The sequence below is a fragment of the Oenanthe melanoleuca genome, chromosome 28, assembly GCF_029582105.1.
Source record: "Oenanthe melanoleuca isolate GR-GAL-2019-014 chromosome 28, OMel1.0, whole genome shotgun sequence".
Classification (NCBI taxonomy): domain Eukaryota; kingdom Metazoa; phylum Chordata; class Aves; order Passeriformes; family Muscicapidae; genus Oenanthe; species Oenanthe melanoleuca.
Window position 1 is genome coordinate 4818807 of NC_079361.1, and position 20835 is coordinate 4839641.

A 20835-nucleotide genomic window follows, 5' to 3' on the forward strand; every position below is an offset into this window, starting at 1 on the left:
TTCTGCTTTCTAAGGGAATGATGCACCCAAATCCCAAATCCCGCAGCGTTTTCCGCTCTCCCCGGGAAGGACGCACCCAAATCCCAAATCCCAAATCCCAAATCCCAAATCCCGCAGCGTTTTCCGCTCTCCCCGGGAAGGACGCACCCAAATCCCAAATCCCAAATCCCAAATCCCAAATCCCAAGTCCCTCATCCCAAATCCCAAATCCCGCAGCGCTTTCCGCTCTCCCCGGGAAGGACGCACCCAAATCCCTCATCCCAAATCCCAAATCCCAAATCCCGCAGCGTTTTCCGCTTTCCCCGGGAAGGACGCACCCAAATCCCAAATCCCAAATCCCGCAGCGCTTTCCGCTCTCCCCGGGAAGGACGCACCCCAGCCCCGCCAGCCTCCCGCTCTGACGAGCATCCCCGGCTCCCACTGAGCGGTGCCCGGCCCCGGCAGCGCCCCCGCCCACCCGGGCAGAGATTTGGGGGCCGGCAGCCAATGGCAGCGGGGCTGGCACGGGCAGGGGATGCTCCGGGCTCCTCTCTCTCCCTCCTCCCTCCCCCAGACCCCCCTCGCCGCCCTCGCACACAAAAGCGGGGAATTAGCTGGCTTAGGGGAGCGCAGGCTCGGCCAGCTGCGGGCGGAAAATAATAATAATAATATTAATAAATAAAATAGCTGGGAGGGGAGGGAGGGAGGGAGCAGCAGCCATGGAGGAGCAGAAATAACCTCGATCCATCCCTCTCGCCGAGAAAACCGCAAAGCTGCGGCGGCGGCGGGCGCGGATGCGTCCCCACGCCCCTGCACCCGCATCCCGGCGCTGGGGCTGCACCTGCTGAGCCGCATCCACCGCGAGGAGAGGAGAGGAGGAGGAGGAAGAGGAGGAATGACGAGCTGGGATCGAGGCACGACCGCCTTTGTTCCCCGCTGAGCCCCCGCAGAGGTGAGTGCGGCTCTGGCAGATTCCAGCCCGGATTTTTTCTCTCCTCGTTTCCTTCTCCCTCCATGATGCCGCCGGGGCGGGCAGGGAGCAGCTGCCAGAGGCAGGGAGGGGGCGAAGGGGGATTTTCCAGAGATTTGAGGTGTCTGGTGGAGGGAAGGGAGGGATGGAGGCAGAGCTCGCTGAGCCAGGTGGGGCCGGGACCATCCGGGAATGACAATTCTGGGAATGGCGATAATTGGAATGAAAATAATGGGAATGACAATCCTGGGGATGAAAATACCGGGAATGACAATCCTGGGATGAAATCCTGGGGATGAAAATTCTGGAAATGACAATTCTGGGGATGAAAATTCCAGGAATGACAGTCCTGGGAATTAAAATCTTGGGGATGGCAATCCTAGGGATGAAAATCCTGGGTATGACAATTCTGGGAATGAAAATCCTGGGTATGCAACCCTGGGGATGAAAACCCTGGGGATGAAATCCTGGGAATGGCAACCCAGGGGATGAAAATCCTGGGAATGGCAGTCCTGGGGATGAAAACCCTGGGAATGAAAATTCTGGGGATGAAAATCCTGGGGATGAAAATCCTGGGAATGGCAATCCTGGGGATGAAAATCCTGGGAATGAAAATCCTGGGGATGAAATCCTGGGAATGAAAATCCTGGGAATGAAAATCCTGGGAATGGCAATTCTGGGAATGGCAATTCTGGGAATGAAAATCCTGGGGATGAAATCCTGGAGATGACAATCCTGGGGATGAAATCCCAGGAATTCCAGCAGGAAGGGAGGGAGCCCTGCAGTGCTGGCAGGCAGCTCTGCTGATCCCAGCTCCTGGAATGCTCAGGGATGCTGGATTCTCTCAGGCCTCTGCACAGCTTCATCCCTTTACAAACATACCCGGATTTCTCTCCTCCAGACCATGCCCAGCCTCCAGAGGCAGCAGGAGAAGCTCTGGGAGGAGCTGCCATGCAACCTGCAACCACCCCAGACCCCTCATCCCAAAAAAAAAAAAAAAAAAAAAAAGTTCCTAAATATTCCTACCCAGCCAGTGCCTGGAGCAATCCCCAGTTTCAGGATCCTGGATCCCCAGGAATGTGCAGTGGGTGGCTGATGCTGGGCCCAGCACAGGAGCTGCTTCCACCTGAGGATGTTCCAGAGCCTGACCTGCTTCCCTCGGGGCAGGATCCAGCTGGGAATGGGGTGTTTGCTCTCCCTGAGCAGCCAGGATTGGTCCTGGATGCTGAGCTGGGCTTTGCTGAGAGCTGCAGCCCCAAGGAATTGGGGACAAAGGGCTGGATTTCTGTCTGGCAGCAGGAACCTTTCACTGAAAAAAAAAAAAAAAATAAAAAATTATATATAATATAAATATTTATTTATGGTTCTAATGGCCTCTGGGGTTCAATGTGGGTGAAATCCAGGATTGCTGGATCTGAACTTGTTCCCAGAGCACAGGAGAAAGGCCAGACTGGGAACACACCCCCAGCTGAGCTGCTCAGGGTTTTGGGGCTCCCTGGAGCAATGTGACTGCTCAGGGCTGTGGGATCAGCCCCTGTGGGGCCTCCTGGTCCCCTCCTTGGCAGCAGGGACAGGAACCTCCCAGGCAGCCTCACCTCCTCCTTCTGCTCCAAAATGTGCCAAGTAAAAAAATCCCCAAATCCCGAGTTTTGGTGCTCCTGCCAACCTCTCTGCCTCCCCTTCCAGCCTGAGCCCCCCCAGGGATCTGCTGGCTCCATCTCCTCACAGCCATGGGAACCACCGAGGCCACGCTGAGGATGGAAAACGTGGATGTGAAAGAGGAATGGCAAGACGAGGATTTCCCCAGGTGTGTTCCCCAAAAACAAAAACCAAGCCAGGAGAATTTAATTTATTTTTTTAAATTCCTGTGAGAAGCCATCAAGGTGTGCAGTGGGAGGGTCCTTCCCTCAGAGGCAACAGCAGCTGAACTCTGAGAGGAGTTCAGAATTTTTGGAGCTGCTCTGAGCGTGTCAAAATTTTGGGATTTTGGCAGCCCAAGGAGGGAAAGGAGCTGGGTTTGGATGGAGAGAGGGATGGAGGATGGATGGAGAGAGGGATGGAGGATGGATGGAGTGGATTTCTGCATTCATGGACTCTTTCCCAGGCTCTGAATCAAGCAGAATCTTCCCAATTTGCCACCGGAATGCCGTGGTGGGTGTGACATGTGGGGGTGACAGGAGGTGCCCAAGTGGCACCTTCCACCTTCAGCTCTGCTCCAGCAGCTGCCAGAGCCCATCCCCACCCCCACTCCCAGCACTGCGCCCTTCCAGGCTGCCCAGGGTGGGTTTGGCTTCTCCCCCTCCCTCTCTGGGGACATTCCAAACCCACCTGGGCACTTTCCTGCTCCAGGTGACCTTGCTGGGCACTGGGGAGGGACTGGGGGGTCCCTTCCAGCGCTGCCAGTTTTGGGGTGAGGCTCTGAGCAGCTGCAGGTGCCCAGGGGGGCTCCCAGGGCTGTCCCACCCCCCTGCAGCTGCAGCCCACAGAGCATCCCAGTATCCCAGGAGAAAGGGGCTCCTGTTCCCCGGGCTGAGCCCGGCTCTGCTCACCCCAGCTCCAGCTGCAGCTCTGTGTGAGCCCCTCTGTGCTGCACCCACAGCCCGGGGCTTGTCCTTCCGCTGCCCCTGCCCTCCCAGGCTGCAGCTGAGTTTTTGTTTCCTGGGATCTCTGCCAGCCTCAGGCTTCTCCCCCTGGTTTTTAATGGAGTAAAAGGAGAGAGGAGGGAGGAAAAGGAAGGGATGGATGGGAATGGTGGAAGTGACCTTAAATCCCATCTCCCATCCAAAGGTGGGGGTTCCTTCCACCAGAGCAGGATGCTCAGAGAATACAGACAGGAAATGGAGGTGTAGAATACAGACAGGAAATGGAGGTGGAGAATAGAGACAGGAAATGGAGGTGTAGAAAAGGAAAATACTGTCCCAGAGCTCCCAAGAAAATCCGGGATAAAGCTGGGCTGGCTCTGGGACATCTCAGCACCAACCCGAGCATCACCTGGGACTCTGTCCCAGCAAACCCCACCCAGCCACGGGAAATCTCTGCTGGAAAACGCCCAGCACCCCCAAACCCGGGAAAACGCCTTGGAAATGAAATCTGGGAAGAGGCAAAGGGATGTGATCGGGGTCAGGATGAGCCCGGAGCCTCCCCAGCCTCCTCCAGAGGGATTCGAGCAGGAACGATGCGAGACAGCCCAAACAGCCCCCAGGCGAGCGAGGGAAAGCCAGCTGCGTTCTACTCGCAATAAAAATAAATAAATTGTCCTTTTCCAGCCGCTTCCCCGCTGGAAGCGTTGGAATAATAGGGCAGAAGCTGCTGCATGTGGGACAGCGGCTCTCCAGCAGCTGATTTGCTGCAGAGCTATTTTTGCCTGCCTGCCATTAGCCAATCTTGCCCCGAAAAGCAGGGAAAAAAAAAAAAGGAAAAGCCACAGCCTAGACAGAGATCTGGGCCGGCAAAACAGAACCCAGCCGCTCCTTGAGGATACAGGGCGATATTCCCAGGGTTTTTGGGAAGCAGAGCCGCGGGAGCAGCTCCCGCCGGGCCGAGGAGGAGCCGGGGGAGCGGAGCGGGCGGGTCCGCGCTGGGCCTGCCCGGGATCGGGATTCCAGCTCCGGCCCCGCTCGGCCGGCCCGGGGCGGGGATGCCGTAACGGAGGCGCGGGCGGCGCGGAGCGGGAGCATGCTCACTGCTGCACCCATTCCTGCATCCATTCCTGCATCCATCGCTGCATCCATTCCTGCATCCATTCCTGCATCCATCACTGTATCCATCCCTGCATCCATCACTGTATCCATCCCTGTATTTATCTCTGCATCCATTCCTGCATCCATCGCTGCATCCATTCCTGCATCCATTCCTGCATCCATCACTGTATCCATCCCTGCATCCATCGCTGCATCCATTCCTGCATCCATCGCTGCATCCATCGCTGCATCCATCCCTGTATTTATCTCTGCATCCATTCCTGCATCCATCGCTGCATCCATTCCTGCATCCATTCCTGCATCCATCACTGTATCCATCCCTGTATTTATCTCTGCATCCATCCCTGCATCCATTGCTACATCTATTGCTGCATCCATCCCTGCATCCATCCCTGCATCCATCCCTGCATCCATCCCTGCATCCATCACTGCATTTATCTCTGCATCCATTCCTGCATCTTTCACTGCATCCATCCCTGCATCCGTTGCTGTATCCAGCCTTGTATCCATTCCTGCATCCATCCCTCCATCCCTCCGTTCCCGCTCCCTCCCTGCGAGCCGGCGCTGCCCGCGGGCGGCGGGGACGGGCACGGAGCAGAGCGGAGCCCCAGGGGAAGCGCTGAGCCCCCCGAATTTGGCACCCGGGGTTGGCTCGGGAGGATTTGTGCCATCGCAGCAGCCTCGGGGCAGGTAAGGAAGGGATTTTCTTGGCCCCTCCTGCGCGCTGCTGTCCCCAGACGGATCCCGGGCTGCCGCACGTACTCAGCAGCAGCCGCCCCCCCTCCGCTCCCCGTTTCACCGAACCGTGCCAGGCTCCAGCTCCCGGCGGATAAACACGCAGCGGGTCCCGCTGGGGACGGAGCAGCTGGAGGGGCTCAGGGATTTCCCCCCGGGGTCCGGGGGAAAGGAGCCTTTGATGGGGTCCCGACTCTCATAAATATACAATGACCGGCGGCGGAGGATTATCCCTTAATCTACATATTTATAGGGTTTGATTTGGCTGGTGGTGGCGCCGGTGTCATGGCAGCGGGAAGAGGAGCAGGGCAGAGCGGGCTGGACCCTGTCTGTCCCCGTTGTCACCTCCCTTCCTGCCTGGCTGGACAGCGAGTTCTGCACAGGCTCATCCTCATCCTTAAAATTCCCGAATTTCTCCCCGTTCCATCCCGGGAATAACACAGAGCAGGATTTTACAGCTCCTGCCTGGGCAGGGGGAGCTGCCAGGTGTCTGAAACACAGATTTGACAACGTGAGCTGGTAGAGTTGGTGGGGTTTGGTCAAGAAATGTCAGACACAGATAATTCCAGAGGACAGAACAAGTCCCAGCTGCAATTAACGGGAAAAGCAGCCGGGAATGGCCGGGGTGGGCAGGGGAGGGCGAGGCTCAGCCACAGCAAAGGCTCCTCGCCAATCCAGACCCACATTCCCACTTCACTCACCCCGGTGTGGGTCAGGATCGGCTCCTGCAGCCCCCAGGGGGTGACAGCCACGCCCTGTGGGTTGATTTTAGCCAGGAAAACTTTTAAATCCACCGGAGGGGCTGTGATTTGAACCAGGAGGGTGCAGGAGCTGAACACCAGAGGCTGCAAATGCCAGGAAAGGAGTGGGGGGTCAGCCCCTGGCTCCAAAATAGGGTTTGGAATGCTGATGCCTGGATTTTAGCATGGAATTAACTGATCCCAAACCTCAGCAGGGGCTGGGAGTCACCCAGTGGGGGCTCAGAGCTCCTACAGAGAAAAAATGAGGATAGTACAGAGGAGGAGAACATTGCTGAGCTCATCTGGGGTCGGGATTTATTCCCTGGCTGGATTTTTCATCCCTTTGGGATAGTTTGGAGTTTGGTGGGGATTGCACAGATCCTGGGCAAATTCCCTGTGGGAATCCCTCAGGATGAGAAGAGGGAGAGGGCAGAGCACAGGTGAGGGGCTGTTTTTTCCCTGTCTCCATCCTCTGGGAGTGACTTTCCCCTGAACATCCCCTGGGTGTTCCCGTGTCCTGCAGGCCTCTCCCAGAAGAGACGGGGATGGAGTCCCTGGGAAGCCCCACAGAAGATGAGACCACGTCCTGTAAGTACCAACAACCCTGCCCAGAACCCCGAGGAAAGGGGAGCTGGCAGGCAGGGAGAAAACCTTGGATCCCCCACAACAAAAATAATCCTCATGTGGGAGAGGAAAAAGCAGAGATTTGAAGTTGCTCACCTTTCCTGAGAAGCAGGGGGAGGAAATTGGGATCTCAGGGGTGTGGGTGCTGCCATCCCAGTGCCTCCCAGTCCTGACCCATCCCTGGGGGCTCCAGGTCCATATTCCATGGTGGAATTATCCATGGGGATGTCTGGCTCTGTGCATCCCTGACAGTTGTTTTTCCTTTGGGCTCCAGCTCCCCCCAACACGTTGAATTTTAACGGGGCCCATCGGAAGAGGAAGACACTGGTGGCTCCTGAAATCAACATTTCCCTGGACCAGAGCGAGGGCTCCATCCTCTCTGACGACTTCCTGGACACACCAGATGATCTGGACATTAATGTGGATGATATTGAAACTCCTGATGAGACAGATTCCCTGGAATTCCTGGGGAATGGGAACGAGCTGGAATGGGAAGGTAAAAAACTGGTTCTGGCTGAACATTTCCAGGGGCTGGGGTGGATTTTAACCTCATTTTAAAGGCTAAAATGAGCAGCTAAGGGTTGATAAGCAGAGGGAGATTTTAAGGTAATTTCTGTAATATTTGGGTGACGGAGCAAGATTAAGATTGATGAATTTGCACAGATCAAGGTGACACACAATCAGAGCATCGTCCCTGGGCTCCCCAAAGCTGTTCTCACACTCAAGGCAGAACTCTTGCCCCTTTCCCAGATGACACCCCGGTGGCCACGGCCAAGAACATGCCTGGGGACAGCGCTGACCTGTTTGGGGACGGGGGCACCGAGGACGGCAGTGCCACCAACGGGCGCCTCTGGAGAACTGTCATCATCGGCGAGCAGGAGCACAGGATCGACCTGCAGATGATCAAACCCTACATGAGGGTGGTGACACACGGAGGTGAGCCTGGGGACCCCGCCACGGGGGGGTTTGTCCCCTGTGTCAAGAACGCCAAGGGTGGTTGGAGCCTGGAGGGGGGAAATCTGGGTTTGTTTGGTGGAAAAAAAAGCTTAAAATGCTCAGATGGTGCTAAGAATATTTAGTGGTTGTGGGGTTAACACCTGGAGGGACTATTCCAGTCTCTGGGGTGCTCCAGGGTCTCCACATGTGCAGTCAGATCTGTTTCCAAAACCCAAGCAAAGCCAAGGAACAACCCAAACCCCTTCTCTGAACCCCAAATCCACCTTATAGCCCAAACCAGGAGGAAATCTCACAGGGAAAGAGGTCTGAAGAGAGAATCACTCACCTGGAGCTGAGCAGAGACACAAAAACCACCCCAGCAGCAAACTTCAGTGCAGATTTCCCCTCAGCTGTCACATCTCACCCTGGAAAACATCCCCTGTGTTTCTTTGCCAGGATATTATGGAGAAGGTCTGAATGCCATCATCGTGTTTGCTGCCTGCTACCTCCCGGACAGCAACCTGGCAGATTATCACTACATCATGGAAAACCTCTTCCTGTGAGTGCCTGGGGGAAAGAGGGAGAGGGAAACAACAGAACAGCTTCTCTGCATTGCTGGCAGCACGAGTGGCAGCTGGATCTGAGCCCAGCACCCCCAGCTGCAGCTGCTCTGGTGGGACAGCAGCTCCCAACAAGCCCAGCCATTGAAATATTGCAGTTAATGATGTGAGGATGAGGATGTAATGAGCCAGGCTGGGACATTCCCCAGCTGGGAGATGCTGCAGTTGGGCAGGGAATGTGATTTACCAAAATAAGAGTATTGGTCTAATACCAGTACTCAGCTGTGATGGACAAAAGACTTTCTAACAATTTAAAGTTAGAAAGTGAATGTTTGTTCAGTGTGAGGTAATCCTCTAATACTCACTGCAAAATCACAGGTGATCACAGAGTCTATTTATTGACAAAGGATTCAAACGAATATTCACAGTAACAGCCCCTCCCATCCCCCTTTCCTGTGGTAATTAGCTGGAATAGCTGTTAAGCATTGATTGACTTCTTAAATTAAGTCTGGGGTCGTTTTGGTGGGGAGGGGTCTGAAAAGGAGGAAGTGAGGGGAGTCTTCCTCACCCTCAACTCTTGACCTTTTCTATCACTGACAATACAAATGATTTCTGGGGACAGTCCAGTTTTCCCAAGAATGGGTTTCTGGTTGCACTGTCTGTGTTCCTTTGGATCTGCTGCTTTGGACTGGTTTCATCTTTTCCCATTGTAAGCTCAGCTGAGCAAACATGAAATGACAGACAATCAATTATTTCAGTTTCAGATAACCACTCCCTTCTAATTATTTTCAGCAAGGTAACTAAAATCCTAATTTTCTAAGATTAGTGTTTCAAATGGAGCTGGGGTGTCCAAACTGGACACCCCAGGAGAACAAACCTCCTCCAAGACCTGCAGAGAAGGTCTGGAGCTGTTTGAGGGTGGCACAGGGGCACTTGGAGAGATGCAAAGGATGTTTTTGGAGTTCCATTTGGGCTCTCTGTGGTGTCCCCTGGCAGGTACGTGATCAGCAGCCTGGAGCTGCTGGTGGCTGAGGATTACATGATCGTGTACCTGAACGGGGCCACGCCCCGCAGGAGGATGCCAGGCCTGGGCTGGCTGAAGAAATGCTACCAGATGATCGACAGGAGGTGAGGATCCTGCTGCTGGGATCACCATTCCCAGGCCTCTCCCCACCCTGGAATTCAGAGGGAAATCAGATGCTGCTCTGAGCCAGTGCCACGTTCCTTACACCCACCAGGTGCCAGAATGGAGCTCAAATCTCATCTCATGCCCCTCCCCTGCCATGGGCAGGGACATTTCCACTGTCCCAGGCTGCTCCAAGCCCTGTCCAAGCTGGCCTTGCAATATTTTGCTTTCTAAAGCTATTTCCAGAGAGTGCTCCCACATCCTGCTGAGCCTGGATGAGCTTCCCGAGGGATTTTAACCTGGACACACCCAGCACCACAACACCTGTCAGAGCCCAGCCCAGCCCAGGGCAGTTTTGGGGATGTGACACTGTGGGGGTGTGACACTCTGGGGTGTGACACTCTGAGGTGTGACACTCTGGGGGTGACACTGTGCCCTGACTTGTCCCCAGGCTGAGGAAGAACCTCAAGGCCCTGATCATCGTGCACCCCTCGTGGTTCATCCGGACAGTTCTGGCCATCTCCAGACCCTTCATCAGGTGAGCACAACGTCCCTGCACCCAGCAGGGGCTGCAGTGGGAGTCTGGAATCACAGACTTGTGGGAAATCCTGTTTGGAGGAACCCACAGGGACCACCTGACACCCCAATAAGCCCAGGCTGTCCCAGAGCTGTCCAGAGGCTCCTGGAGCTCTGCAGGGTTGGGAATGTGCCAGTTCTGGGGAGCCTGGGCAGTGCCCAGCACCCTCAGGGGGCAGAACTTTGCCCTGATCTCCATCCCAGCCCTGGCACAGCCCCAGCCCTTCCCTGGGGTTTAATCCCACAAATCAGATTTTCAGCCAGTGTGCCCAAGGTGAAGCTGTCATTTGTCCTGCATCTCTCAGACACTTCCAGGGTGTTTTTGGTGCCTGGGGTGACACTGCTCTCTCTCTCTCTCTCTCTCTCTGCAGTGTGAAGTTTATCAATAAGATCCAGTATGTGCACACCCTGGAGGAGCTGGAGCAGCTCATCCCCATGGAGCACGTGCAGATCCCAGACTGTGTCCTGCAGTGAGTGCCAGAGGGACCTGGGGCTCTGGGAGGGGCAGCACAGAATCTGCCTGGGCTTGAGTCAAAATCCACGGACTGGGAAGGCAGAGCCTGCAGCAAACCTGCTCTGAGCCAAGGAGGAGCCTCAGGCTGGGGCAGCTTGGAGCTTCTGTCCCCCCAGAGCAAATACTGAATGTGACTGAGAGGGAACAGCAGTGTTTAAAAGTTTTGTGTTTGTTGCAGGTTTGAAGAAGAGAGAATCAAGGCCAGAAAAGAAAGGTGAGATGGATTTGGGATGGGATGGGATGGGATGGGATGGGATGGGATGGGATGGGATGGGATGGGATGGGATGGGATGGGATGGGATGGGATGGGATGGGATGGGATGGGATGGGATGGGATGGGATGGAGAGTGGCTCCTCTCCAAGGCTCATCCATCACCCCAGAACAGCCCTGGAGTCTCCCCCTTTCCCACTGGATGGATTCCCAGTGGGGGATGGATTCCCAATGGGATTTGTGTTTACAGGGCAGAGGAGAAACAAGACATGGCTGAGAGGGAAAGGTAAGGATTGGTTTGTCCTTGGTTTATCCTTATCTTTGGTTTATCCTTCCCCTGAACAGTCTTTGGGGATGAGAACCACCCCAAAGCACCCCTGGGGTCCAGCAGGGCATTCCCAGAGAGTTCAGGAGCTGGAAAAGGCTGGAATTGTGGGAAGGGAAATTCTGGAGGGGTTTGAAAGATAAAATCTTTCACCAGGATAATGTGGCCTGCTTTTGGCCCTGCTCAGTGATCAGCCTTTCTTCTTATTCTAATTCCTGAGGGGAACAGGGAAAAATCCACGGGATGAGGCTGAATTATTCCAAGGAATGAGCAGGAGCAGGGAGGGGGGAGTGGTTTGTGCTGGAGATTCCCTGATTTACTTTGTGCTCTCTTTGCAGCAGGCCCGTGCCCCCAGCAGAGGATCAGGAAACCAGGTCTGAGCTCTTTGTGTGACATTTGTGACCCGTGAAAAGCCCAGCCTGGCTCAGGCCCAGGGTCCCCAGCCTGGTGTCACCCCAGGCATTGTCCCCAAAACACTTTTGTGAACGATTTCACCCAAATTCACTCATTTTTTTGTTGGTGTGGTGGCAATAATAACATTTTTACCTGGGTTTGCTGCCTGAAAATCCCTCCTGTCTCTCTTTTTCTGCCCAGCATGTCCTGAGTGGGAGCAGCACGGGGGAATGGAGAAGGAGAAGGAGCAGCCTGGCAGTCACCCACCTCAAGGACCTTTGGGGACAGGACCTTGCCACCACCTTCTTCCAAGTCCTGGAAATCCTGGAGCTGCCTCCTCTGCCTCCAAGATGCAAAGTCCTTTAAACTTTTGGGAATCACTTTCCTTAAAAAAAGAAGAAAAAGAACAAAACCCAAACAAACCCCCAGGAAAGGAAGGAAGAGCAGCACTTTACAGGACAGGTTCTGTGTGTTTTGGGAATGATCTGTGGAGAGCTTTGGCACAGTGCAAATACTCACTGTGTATCCTCATAGTAAACCAGGAGCATCCTCCAGTCCATGAATCCCCAGCCCAGAAAGAGAAATTTATTTTTGGTTTAAGTTATGAGCCCTTCACTCGCTGCTGGCCAGCACTTCTGCTTTGAGCTGCACCCCCAGTTCCTCCAGGAGAGGAGGCAAAGGAGGAAATGAGGCTTTTTGCACCCCAAAAAGCTGCAACCCCCAGGAATGAGGACTCCAGGTGAAGGAAAGAGCTTTTCCCTCCTTCCCACGGCCAGAGTGAGCTCCTTCCTGAAGTGCCCACTGCCAGCTTCCATCATAACTCTGTGATCCCAAGGGGTCTTCATGGGTTTTTTCCCAGTTTTTTTTCCTGGTTTGTCCCATCCCGGTGTGCGTGGCACTCTGAAGGGAGTGGCTGCCCCACGGAACCTTCTCCTGCAGCACCAAAGGGTTCAGAAGGAGCCTTAAGGACAAAGGACGGGGAGTTTTCCACGCCTTGTCCTCTCTGGACAATCACTCGCTGCTGGTACCTCCCAGGAGCTGCTAAAATGTTGGAATTTTCCCTCGGGGGGTCTCATCCATCAGCATTCCTGCCTGGAATATCCCCGTGGGGAGGGCAGGAGCAGGGCTGGGTTCTGCAGCCAGAGCTGCAGGGGTGACATCGACTCTTGGAATTCGGGTTTTGGACTCGTGAGGATTCTGGGAGTGAAGAGGAGGGAAAGAAATGAAGGAACAAAAGTCTGGGCAAAAATTCTTTGGGAATTCCTGATTTCAGAGGCAGCTTGCATGGCTCAGGCTGGATCCCTGAAGTGTCCAAGGCCAGGCTGGAGCACCTGGGACAGTGGGAGGTGTCCCTGCCCAGGACTGGATGGGATTGAATTGATTAATTTACCTGATCAGGTAAAACCCCCCTCAAACACCTGCAGGTGAAGAATTCCCTGCCCATTTCAGCACTTCAAGGAGAATTCAAAGCCAGGTTTTTCCTGCAGGTGGGGATGGCTCCTCTGGACACACGAAGTTGTTTTTCTCCTCCTTTCAATGAACAAAACCACTCTGGATGAGATTTCTTCTCCCCCTGGATGCTCCAAGGAAGCACCAAAAGCACTTTTTAACCTCAGTTCTCATCTGAGAATTCTCCTCACCCACTCCAGCCACAGATGGATTTCCTGGCCACACCTTTGTATGGAAAGCAGAGCTCTGCACCCCCAGCACCAAGCCAGAGAATGAAGATGGAAAAAAAAAGTCCAAATTCCATCTAAAAAAAAAAAAAAAAAAAAAAGCACCAAACAAGCTCATGATAAACCAATTATTGAGAGAATTTTCCATGTTGGAAGGAGCTTGGAGCACCCTGGGGTCACAGCAAGTGTCCCAGGATGGGATTTGTGGCCCTTGCCAAGCCAAGGCTGGGATTGTACAAGGAAAAATCCATTTCAGTTCTGGCTCTGGACAGTCACAAAGCTCCTCGTGGACCCAGAGTTTGTGACTTCACTGAGAACATTTCAAGTAGATCTTCCTTTTTTTTTTTTTTTTTTTTTTTTAATGGATTTAGAGAAAAACCATCAGTTTTCACCCATGCTGGGCACTGCAGGGGAAGTTTGCAATTCTACAAGGAATAAAGTGGATAAAATGTTGAATGATGGGTTCAAAATGCAACCAGAAAGATTTTGTGAATCAAAAATTTTCAGAAATGCTGCTGGGATGGAAAACATGGATGTGGCAGATGAGGAATCCCAATCTCCTTTCACCAGAATGTGCTTTTTGGGTTTTTAATTCCCTTCCAAAACCACTCTGTCTGCACTTTCAGAAAATAAAAAATACAGGATGAGACCTGACAATGAAAATTCACATTTTCCTGAGCAATTCCTTCAGAGCAAGGGAATTCCAGCTGGAAAAAGGACAGATCCCAATTTCCCTTCATGGAGGTGGGCAGTTGTTTCCATACAAAAGTTGATTTTTAACTTCTTGGAACTGATTTTTTTTTTGTTTGTTTGTTTCAAAAAGTGCACTTTGTGATGGAGCACTCCAAAATTTTAATTTTTCACAGAGTTTTACAAGCATGGATGGATGGATGGATACATGGATAATGTTTTTGTGTCTTTTCAACACAGAGAAGAACCTGCAGCCCCATCAAGGAGAAATTAGAAGTGTCAAAAGTGCAAAAAAAAAAAAATTCAATATCATTCATTTCAACCAGGGATTTTGATTGCAAAGCAAAAAGCTGCAAATTCTTGGACAGAAACATAAAAAAAAAATAAAAAATAAATCCCTGTCCCAAGGTGGAGTGACAAATCTCAGCTGGGTGGGGAGAAATCTGCTGGTAAAAATTCATTTCCAGTGGAACTTGGAGCAGTGTATAAATCTATAAATATGTTTAAAGAATCAAATGGAATAAATTTCATCCCTTTAGCAATACTGGGCTGCTCAGTGCCCCAAACTGCATCCTGCCTCATCCTGGAGGATCAAGATTTTCATTTTTGAATTCCTTGGATTTTATTGAGCAGTTTCTGGTCTGATTTGACTTTTCCTGAGGTTTTGGTTTGCAGCAATTCTGTGGGAATTCACATTTTAGCTGCAGAAAAAGTTCTTTTCTGCCCACATGCACCAAAATCCTGATTTTTACTGGTTGTGTATTTAATGATGGACCTCAACTCACTCCACCAAAAAAAAAAAAAATCCAATTTTCTCCCCTCTCTCCCAGGATTTATCCCAGCCCCTCCTCAGCTCCAAATTTTCTGGTTTTTCCACAGAGATTTGGGACTGTCCAGTGATTTTTTTTTATTGTGGTTCTCAAGGAAGGCAAAGCTGGGATGCTGCTGTAAATTCCAGTGGAGTATAAAAAAAAAAAAAAATTCATCCCATTTTTTTCTGTCCAGTGCTGTGTAAATGTGAGTGGATATTTAGAGTTACCTCATGGTAACTTTTCCATCTCTTTTATTTTTTTTTCCCTCCACAGACGTGCAAAAAAAGTTTTAAAGGCAACAAAATTCTCTTTTTTTAGAGGATTTCAAAACCCAGGAGTGAGGAGAAGCTGGGATTGGCCTGGAGCAGGAGAAAGGGACAAAAACCTGGTTTTAACCACACAAAAAAAGCACATTTTCCTCTTTTCTATTTCCTTCTTTCCTTCCTTCCTGGCAGGCAGGTTTTGGTAAAGCAGAGTTGAGAACTCACCACAATAATCCACAATCCCCAGGGGTTTTTTTTTGTTCCTTTCCACCTGTACAAAATCATGAAATGTCATTTTCAGTGGTTGTAATTCGCTGGTTTGTGGTTCATCTGTACCCTGAGTTTTGCTTTGTATTATTCCATAAAATCTGTGGATATTCAATTAAAATGAGACTAATCCTTCAGCCCAGCCTTCCTTCTGTCCACATTTTATTCAGGATTTGGCTTCAGGTGGAAAATATGAGGGAAATTTTTTGTTTGGATGTTGTTCCCTCAAAGAAAGGCATTCAAAGGCCTCCCTGGAAATTCTGACACTGTAAAAATTCCAAATATTTTTACTAAAATAAACTCCTGTTCTGGAGGATTCTTTCCCTGTTTCCCTCAGCTTTAGGAATAAATTCCTTTTTTGGGGTTTCTATCAAGTTGTACAGAACTCTGCTCCTCTCAATTGTTTAATTTCATATTATTTTTATAATCTAATTAATGCCTTGAGTGGAAATTGAATTATAAACCCAAACTCACAAAAAACCAACCCAAAGCCACTTAAACAGAAAATACCCAAACCCCAATAATCCCTTTTTTATTTTTAATATTCATGTTATAATAGTTCATATTATTTAGTATTTTAAAAACAATTATTTACAGTGAGATGTCTAATTTGGGTGGGTTGAGATGAATCATTAATATAATTAATGAATTGGAAATAGGAAGATAATTTTAATCCTCTAACAGGCATTGCTAATTGAATTATTATTGAATGATTATTGAATTATTATTGAGATTAATTTTAAATGAGGCTACACTTGTTCTGTAAGTCTGTATGAAGCAGATTTTTTTGCTCTGATTTTATTTTTTATTTTATATTTATAATATATATTTTTTATTTTATTTTATTTTATTTTATTTTATTTTATTTTATTTTATTTTATTTTATTTTATTTTATTTTATTTTCCCAAGGAACCAAATCCTCCCAGGATCAATAATATTTTTTTTCTGTTCATCCTCTGCTTTTTTGTTTAATTTCTACAGAAAAGGTTTTTTGGGAGTTGCAATTTTGTAGCTGAAATATTCAATTTTTGGTACCTACAAGCAGGAGGGAGATTTGGGATGGAATTGGGGCTTTGCAGGGCCTGAAGGGGCTCCAGGAGAGCTGGAGAAGGATTTTGGGGAAGGGAGGGAATTCCCAGGGACAGGGGAGATTTGGGAAGGAATTCTTCCCTGAGTGGATTTTTAAATTTTTTTTAATGAAAATCTTGGGTTTGTCTCCAACCCAGAGAAATCTCTTCCACTTTCAATGGAATTTTAGCAATGGATTAATTTTTTATTTTTTTTTTTTTAATCAATGGAACTTTAGTAATGAATTTTTTTTTTTTTTTTAATTAAATGCTTGGGTTTGCCACCAACCCAGAGAAATCTTTTCCAATTTCAATGGAACTTTAGTAATGAATGATTTTTAAATTTTTTTTTTTTATGAAAAGCTTGGGTTTGCCTGCAACCCAGAGAAATCTCTTCCAACTTCAATGGAACTGGAGAAAAATACAGGAAAAATGGGAAAAATACAGAAAAAATGGGAAGAAAAACAGAAAAAAGGGGGGAAATACAGAAAAAAATGGGAAGAAAAACAGGAAAAAAATGGAAATGATGAGAAATGATTTTGAGGGATGATTTCACCTGCCTGGGGCTGAGTCACTCGTGCTGAGGGTAAATCAGGAAATATCAGTAAATATGAAGTGGTTTTACATCACTCACATTTTTAGGATTCAGTGAATGACTCACAGCCAAGGAGGGAGAACAAAGTGATGATGAGAGAGGAAAGGAGGGAAAGGGCTGGAACATTCCTGGGCCACTCACTTGGGCTGAGCTCTGGGGATGTTTGAGGATTTTTATTTAACAATCCCAAAAATGGAATCCCAAAGCTCCTCAATAATCCCAGAGTTTTCCAAAGGCTCCAGGAGCTCTGGCAGGTTGATTTTTTTTTTTTTTTTGTACTTCAAACAAAAAGATGTTTTTATTGAGTAAAAACTTTTCACAGACAAACATGCTGCAAGTAAAAAAAAAAATCTCAAAATTTTCCACTGCAAAAAACCAAAAAACAACTTCTAGCTTAAACTGTAACACATTCACCTTTTGTAATTAAAATATCAGAACACAAATATAATAATGATAATAAGTATAATAAGCTATAAATAATAGTAAAAGTATTAATTAGTTGTCATGTTTTAAGACACTCTGTAATAAAAAGGATCTAATGCATTATAACCAAAACTTCTCAAAAAGTTTTCAAACAAACAGGGCTCTTGTCACCCACAACTCATAAACTGCTGCATCATTCAGATAAAATAAACAGGATTTTAAATGAAAAATAAATTGCTGCATTATTTAAATACAATGAACAGCATTTTAAATGATAAATTAATTACTGCATCATTCAGATAAAATAAACAGCATTTTAAATGATAAATTAATTGCTGCATCATTTAAATACAATAAACAGCATTTTAAATGATAAATTAATTGCTGCATCATTTAAATACAATAAACTGCATTTTAAATGATAAATTAATTGCTGCATTATTTAAATACAATAAACAGCATTTTAAATGATAAATTAATTGCTGCATCATTTAAATACAATAAACAGCATTTTAAATGATAAATTAATTGCTGCATCATTTAGATACAATGAACAGCATTTTAAATGATAAATTAATTGCTGCATCATTTAAATACAATGAACAGCATTTTAAAGAGCCCAAAGTTCCCATCCCTCATCTTGAAGCTCTTTCACTGGCACAGCCCCAGGACACCTCTCCAGGCTGATCCCCCTTCCCAAAGCTGTGACACCCCCGGTTATTTTTGCTCCTCTGTCTTTTCCCTGTGGGCTCAGCTGCTGCTCCCAGCCCAGGCTCTCCATGTGACCTGTCCCTCGGGACCTCCTGTCACACAGGGAATGTCACCCTGGCACTGCTGGGCAGCTCCAGGAGGTGCCAGCCAGTTAAAACTCACATTAATTAACTCTGTGTCCTGGCTGGAAGGACAGCTGTCTGCCAAGAAAGGCACAAGTTTCTCTTTGAAATGGAGAATGTAACCTCCTTTCCTCCAAATTATAGTTTTGAAATTAAGGGGCTCTCAGGCAAAGATGTGGGAATTAGGAATAACAGTTCTGTACTAGGAAAATTAAAATAGAAATGCAGAATTACAAAGAACAATCCCAAACCCTGCCAGAGTCAGAATCCAAGCTGACACCTGTCAGTCAGTCAGGTCCAGTTTTCCTCTGGAATCCAGTGGAAAGATGGAAACTTGCTGTTCCAAATCTCAGTTTTTATCTGGGTAGGAAAGGCTTGGCTCCTCCCCTGGCTGGAGCATCTCCCAGTGGGATGATGGAATTTTATCAGTCATGCCCTGGGACTCAGTGGCCATGAACAGGAGATATCTCCTGGAGGGAGGATGGGCTGTGGGAAGATAAAGATGATTGCCCAGCTGGTTTAAAGATGGCCCATGAGCAGATAATGTGTGCCAGGAGATCAGGGGCACTGCCCCAGCTGGGTTAACAGCTGGGACAGAATTCACATTTCTGGCCACATCCTGCATTGCAGCCCAAGAGCTCTGCTATTCCACCACCCTCATTTTCCTCATCAGGAGCTGCTGCACTCACTGGGGTTCAGGGTAAATTCTCCTCTCTGGATTTGTTTCCCTGTTCTCCTCCAAACACGGAGGATTTGGGAAGATCCTCAGCCCTGGAGGAGGATTCTGAGCCACCCAACTCCCCCAGAGTAACTGGGGTGCTCTGAGCATTGTCAGGCTTTTCAACAATGTTTTAACTTTATAACCTGCATTTTAAATAATATCTCACCTTCTTCTTCCTTTTTAGAAAACCATAGTGTGGCAGGGTTAAAAGGTCACTGTCAAAAGTATCAAAGGTTCCTTGTGCTATGGTGGGTTGTAAAGTGATGGGAAAAAAAATCAGTAACACCAAATTTGGTGATTTGGGATCTCCTGTTTGACATTTTGCCTTGGGGTCTTCAGATTTTATAGTGTGAAATCCAAATATCCAGGATTCCAAGGGAAGTTTTTGAAGGAATATACATATATATATATATTTTTTTTTTATTTTTTTTTAATGTGTATCTTCAGGTATTTATTTATTAATTCTCTTCCAAACACAGAGGATTTGAGAAGATCCTCAGCCTTGGAGGATCCAAGAACTCCCCCAGAGTTCTGGAAAGAATAAACAACCCCAAAATTCAACATTCCCAAGTGAAAATGACTCCCATTCCTCGGCTGTGACGTCCCCTCCGGGCAGGAGGAACCTTGGCAGGACCTTGCTCATCCCATAAACAATGTCTTATGATGAGTGCAGGATTCAAATCCTGAATTAAAGCTGCAGAAGAAATGAGTCACATTCTGCAGCACAAAGGTCAGTGAGCACCCAGGAACTAAACAAACCCAGGGGATTCATGGCCCCGTGGCTCCAGGAAGATTAAACTGCCTGCTGCTAAATTCAGTTGAGTTTGAACAAAGAATATTAATGTCAACTTTTAGTAAACATTAGTATTCTAAAAATAACATTCAGAGAGGGAACATGGGCTGTCTTTGATTCAGGCTTGCTGCTGAATGGCATTTGTGTGAGTGAAGTGTCAGGCAGATAACACAGCCATAAACAAACCTCAAAAAAAGGAAGTTTCAGATGACCAAAGGGCCTAAAAAAAAAACTTTCTGAACGTTTGGTGTTTGCATAATTGTTATTTTGATGGTTTGGGTGAAGTTTGCTGCAGTGTTGAGGTGCCATCAGTGCTGGGGGTTTTTGGGATTTGCTGGGAAGGAAGGAGACAGCTGGAATTGGGATGTCCAAATACAGGCAGGAATTTGGGAATTTGAGTTATGTGGGTGAATTGCAGCTCCCAGCATGGCTGGTGTGTGAGCAGGAGCAGGGCAGGGAGAAAAACCCTGAGGAGGCTAAAAACCAACTGGGGAGAGGAACAGCCAGAGGAGCACTGAGGGGTGGGGCAAAAAAAGCTTAAAAATGAGATTTTATACTGAGGAAAAGGAGGTTTTACACTGAGGAGAACTGATCTTTTCACTGAGGAGAAATGAGATTTACACTGAGGAGAAATGAGATTTATACTGGAGAGAAATGAAATTTACACTGAGGAGAAATTAGGTTTATACTGGAAATGAGCTTTATACTGGGGAGGAATTAGATTTATACTGAGGAGAAATGAGCTTTATAGTGGGGAAAAATGAGATTTATACTGAGGAGAAATGAACTTTATACTGGGGAGAAATGAGATTTATACTGGGGAGAAATGAGATTTATACTGGGGAGAAATGAGATTTATACTGAGGAGAAATGAGATTTATAGTGGGGAGAAATGAGCTTTATAGCGGGGAAAAATGAGCTTTACACTGAGGAGAAATGAACTTTATACTGGGGAGAAATGAGATTTATACTGGGGAGAAATGAGCTTTATACTGGGGAGGAATTAGATTTATACTGAGGAGAAATGAGCTTTATAGTGGGGAGAAATGAGCTTTATAGTGAGGAAAAATGAGATTTATACTGAGGAGAAATGAGATTTACACTGAGGAGAAATGAACTTTATACTGGGGAGAAATGAGATTTACACTGGGGAGAAGTGAGCTTATAAATGAGGAGAAATGAGATTTACACTGAGGAAAAGGAGCTTTTAAATGAGGAGAAAAGAGTTTTTACACTGCTGAGAAATGAATTTTTAAATGAGCTTTTCCATGAGAAGAAATGAGTTTGACACTGAAAAAAACCCA

General features: G+C 48.2%; 1 protein-coding gene across 3 annotated transcripts; it reads left to right on the forward strand.

The window, feature by feature from the left end:
* Positions 1–471: 471 nt before the first annotated feature.
* Positions 472–15313, forward strand: ATCAY (ATCAY kinesin light chain interacting caytaxin). 3 transcript variants are annotated; one of them, XM_056512581.1, is made up of 13 exons: positions 472–931; positions 2636–2756; positions 6649–6713; positions 7024–7245; positions 7500–7685; positions 8142–8244; positions 9242–9373; positions 9823–9909; positions 10319–10417; positions 10640–10675; positions 10923–10958; positions 11336–11371; positions 11592–15313. In XM_056512581.1, the coding sequence occupies exons 2-13, from the start codon at positions 2680–2682 to the stop codon at positions 11599–11601; spliced, it is 1089 nt and encodes a 362-aa protein (XP_056368556.1). In that variant the 5' UTR covers positions 472–931; positions 2636–2679; the 3' UTR covers positions 11602–15313. The 3 variants fall into 3 exon arrangements, with proteins under 3 accessions (XP_056368556.1, XP_056368557.1, XP_056368558.1); XM_056512582.1 differs by lacking the exon at positions 472–931 and adding an exon at positions 1068–1119; XM_056512583.1 differs by lacking the exons at positions 472–931; positions 2636–2756 and adding an exon at positions 5268–5340.
* Positions 15314–20835: the final 5522 nt, after the last annotated feature.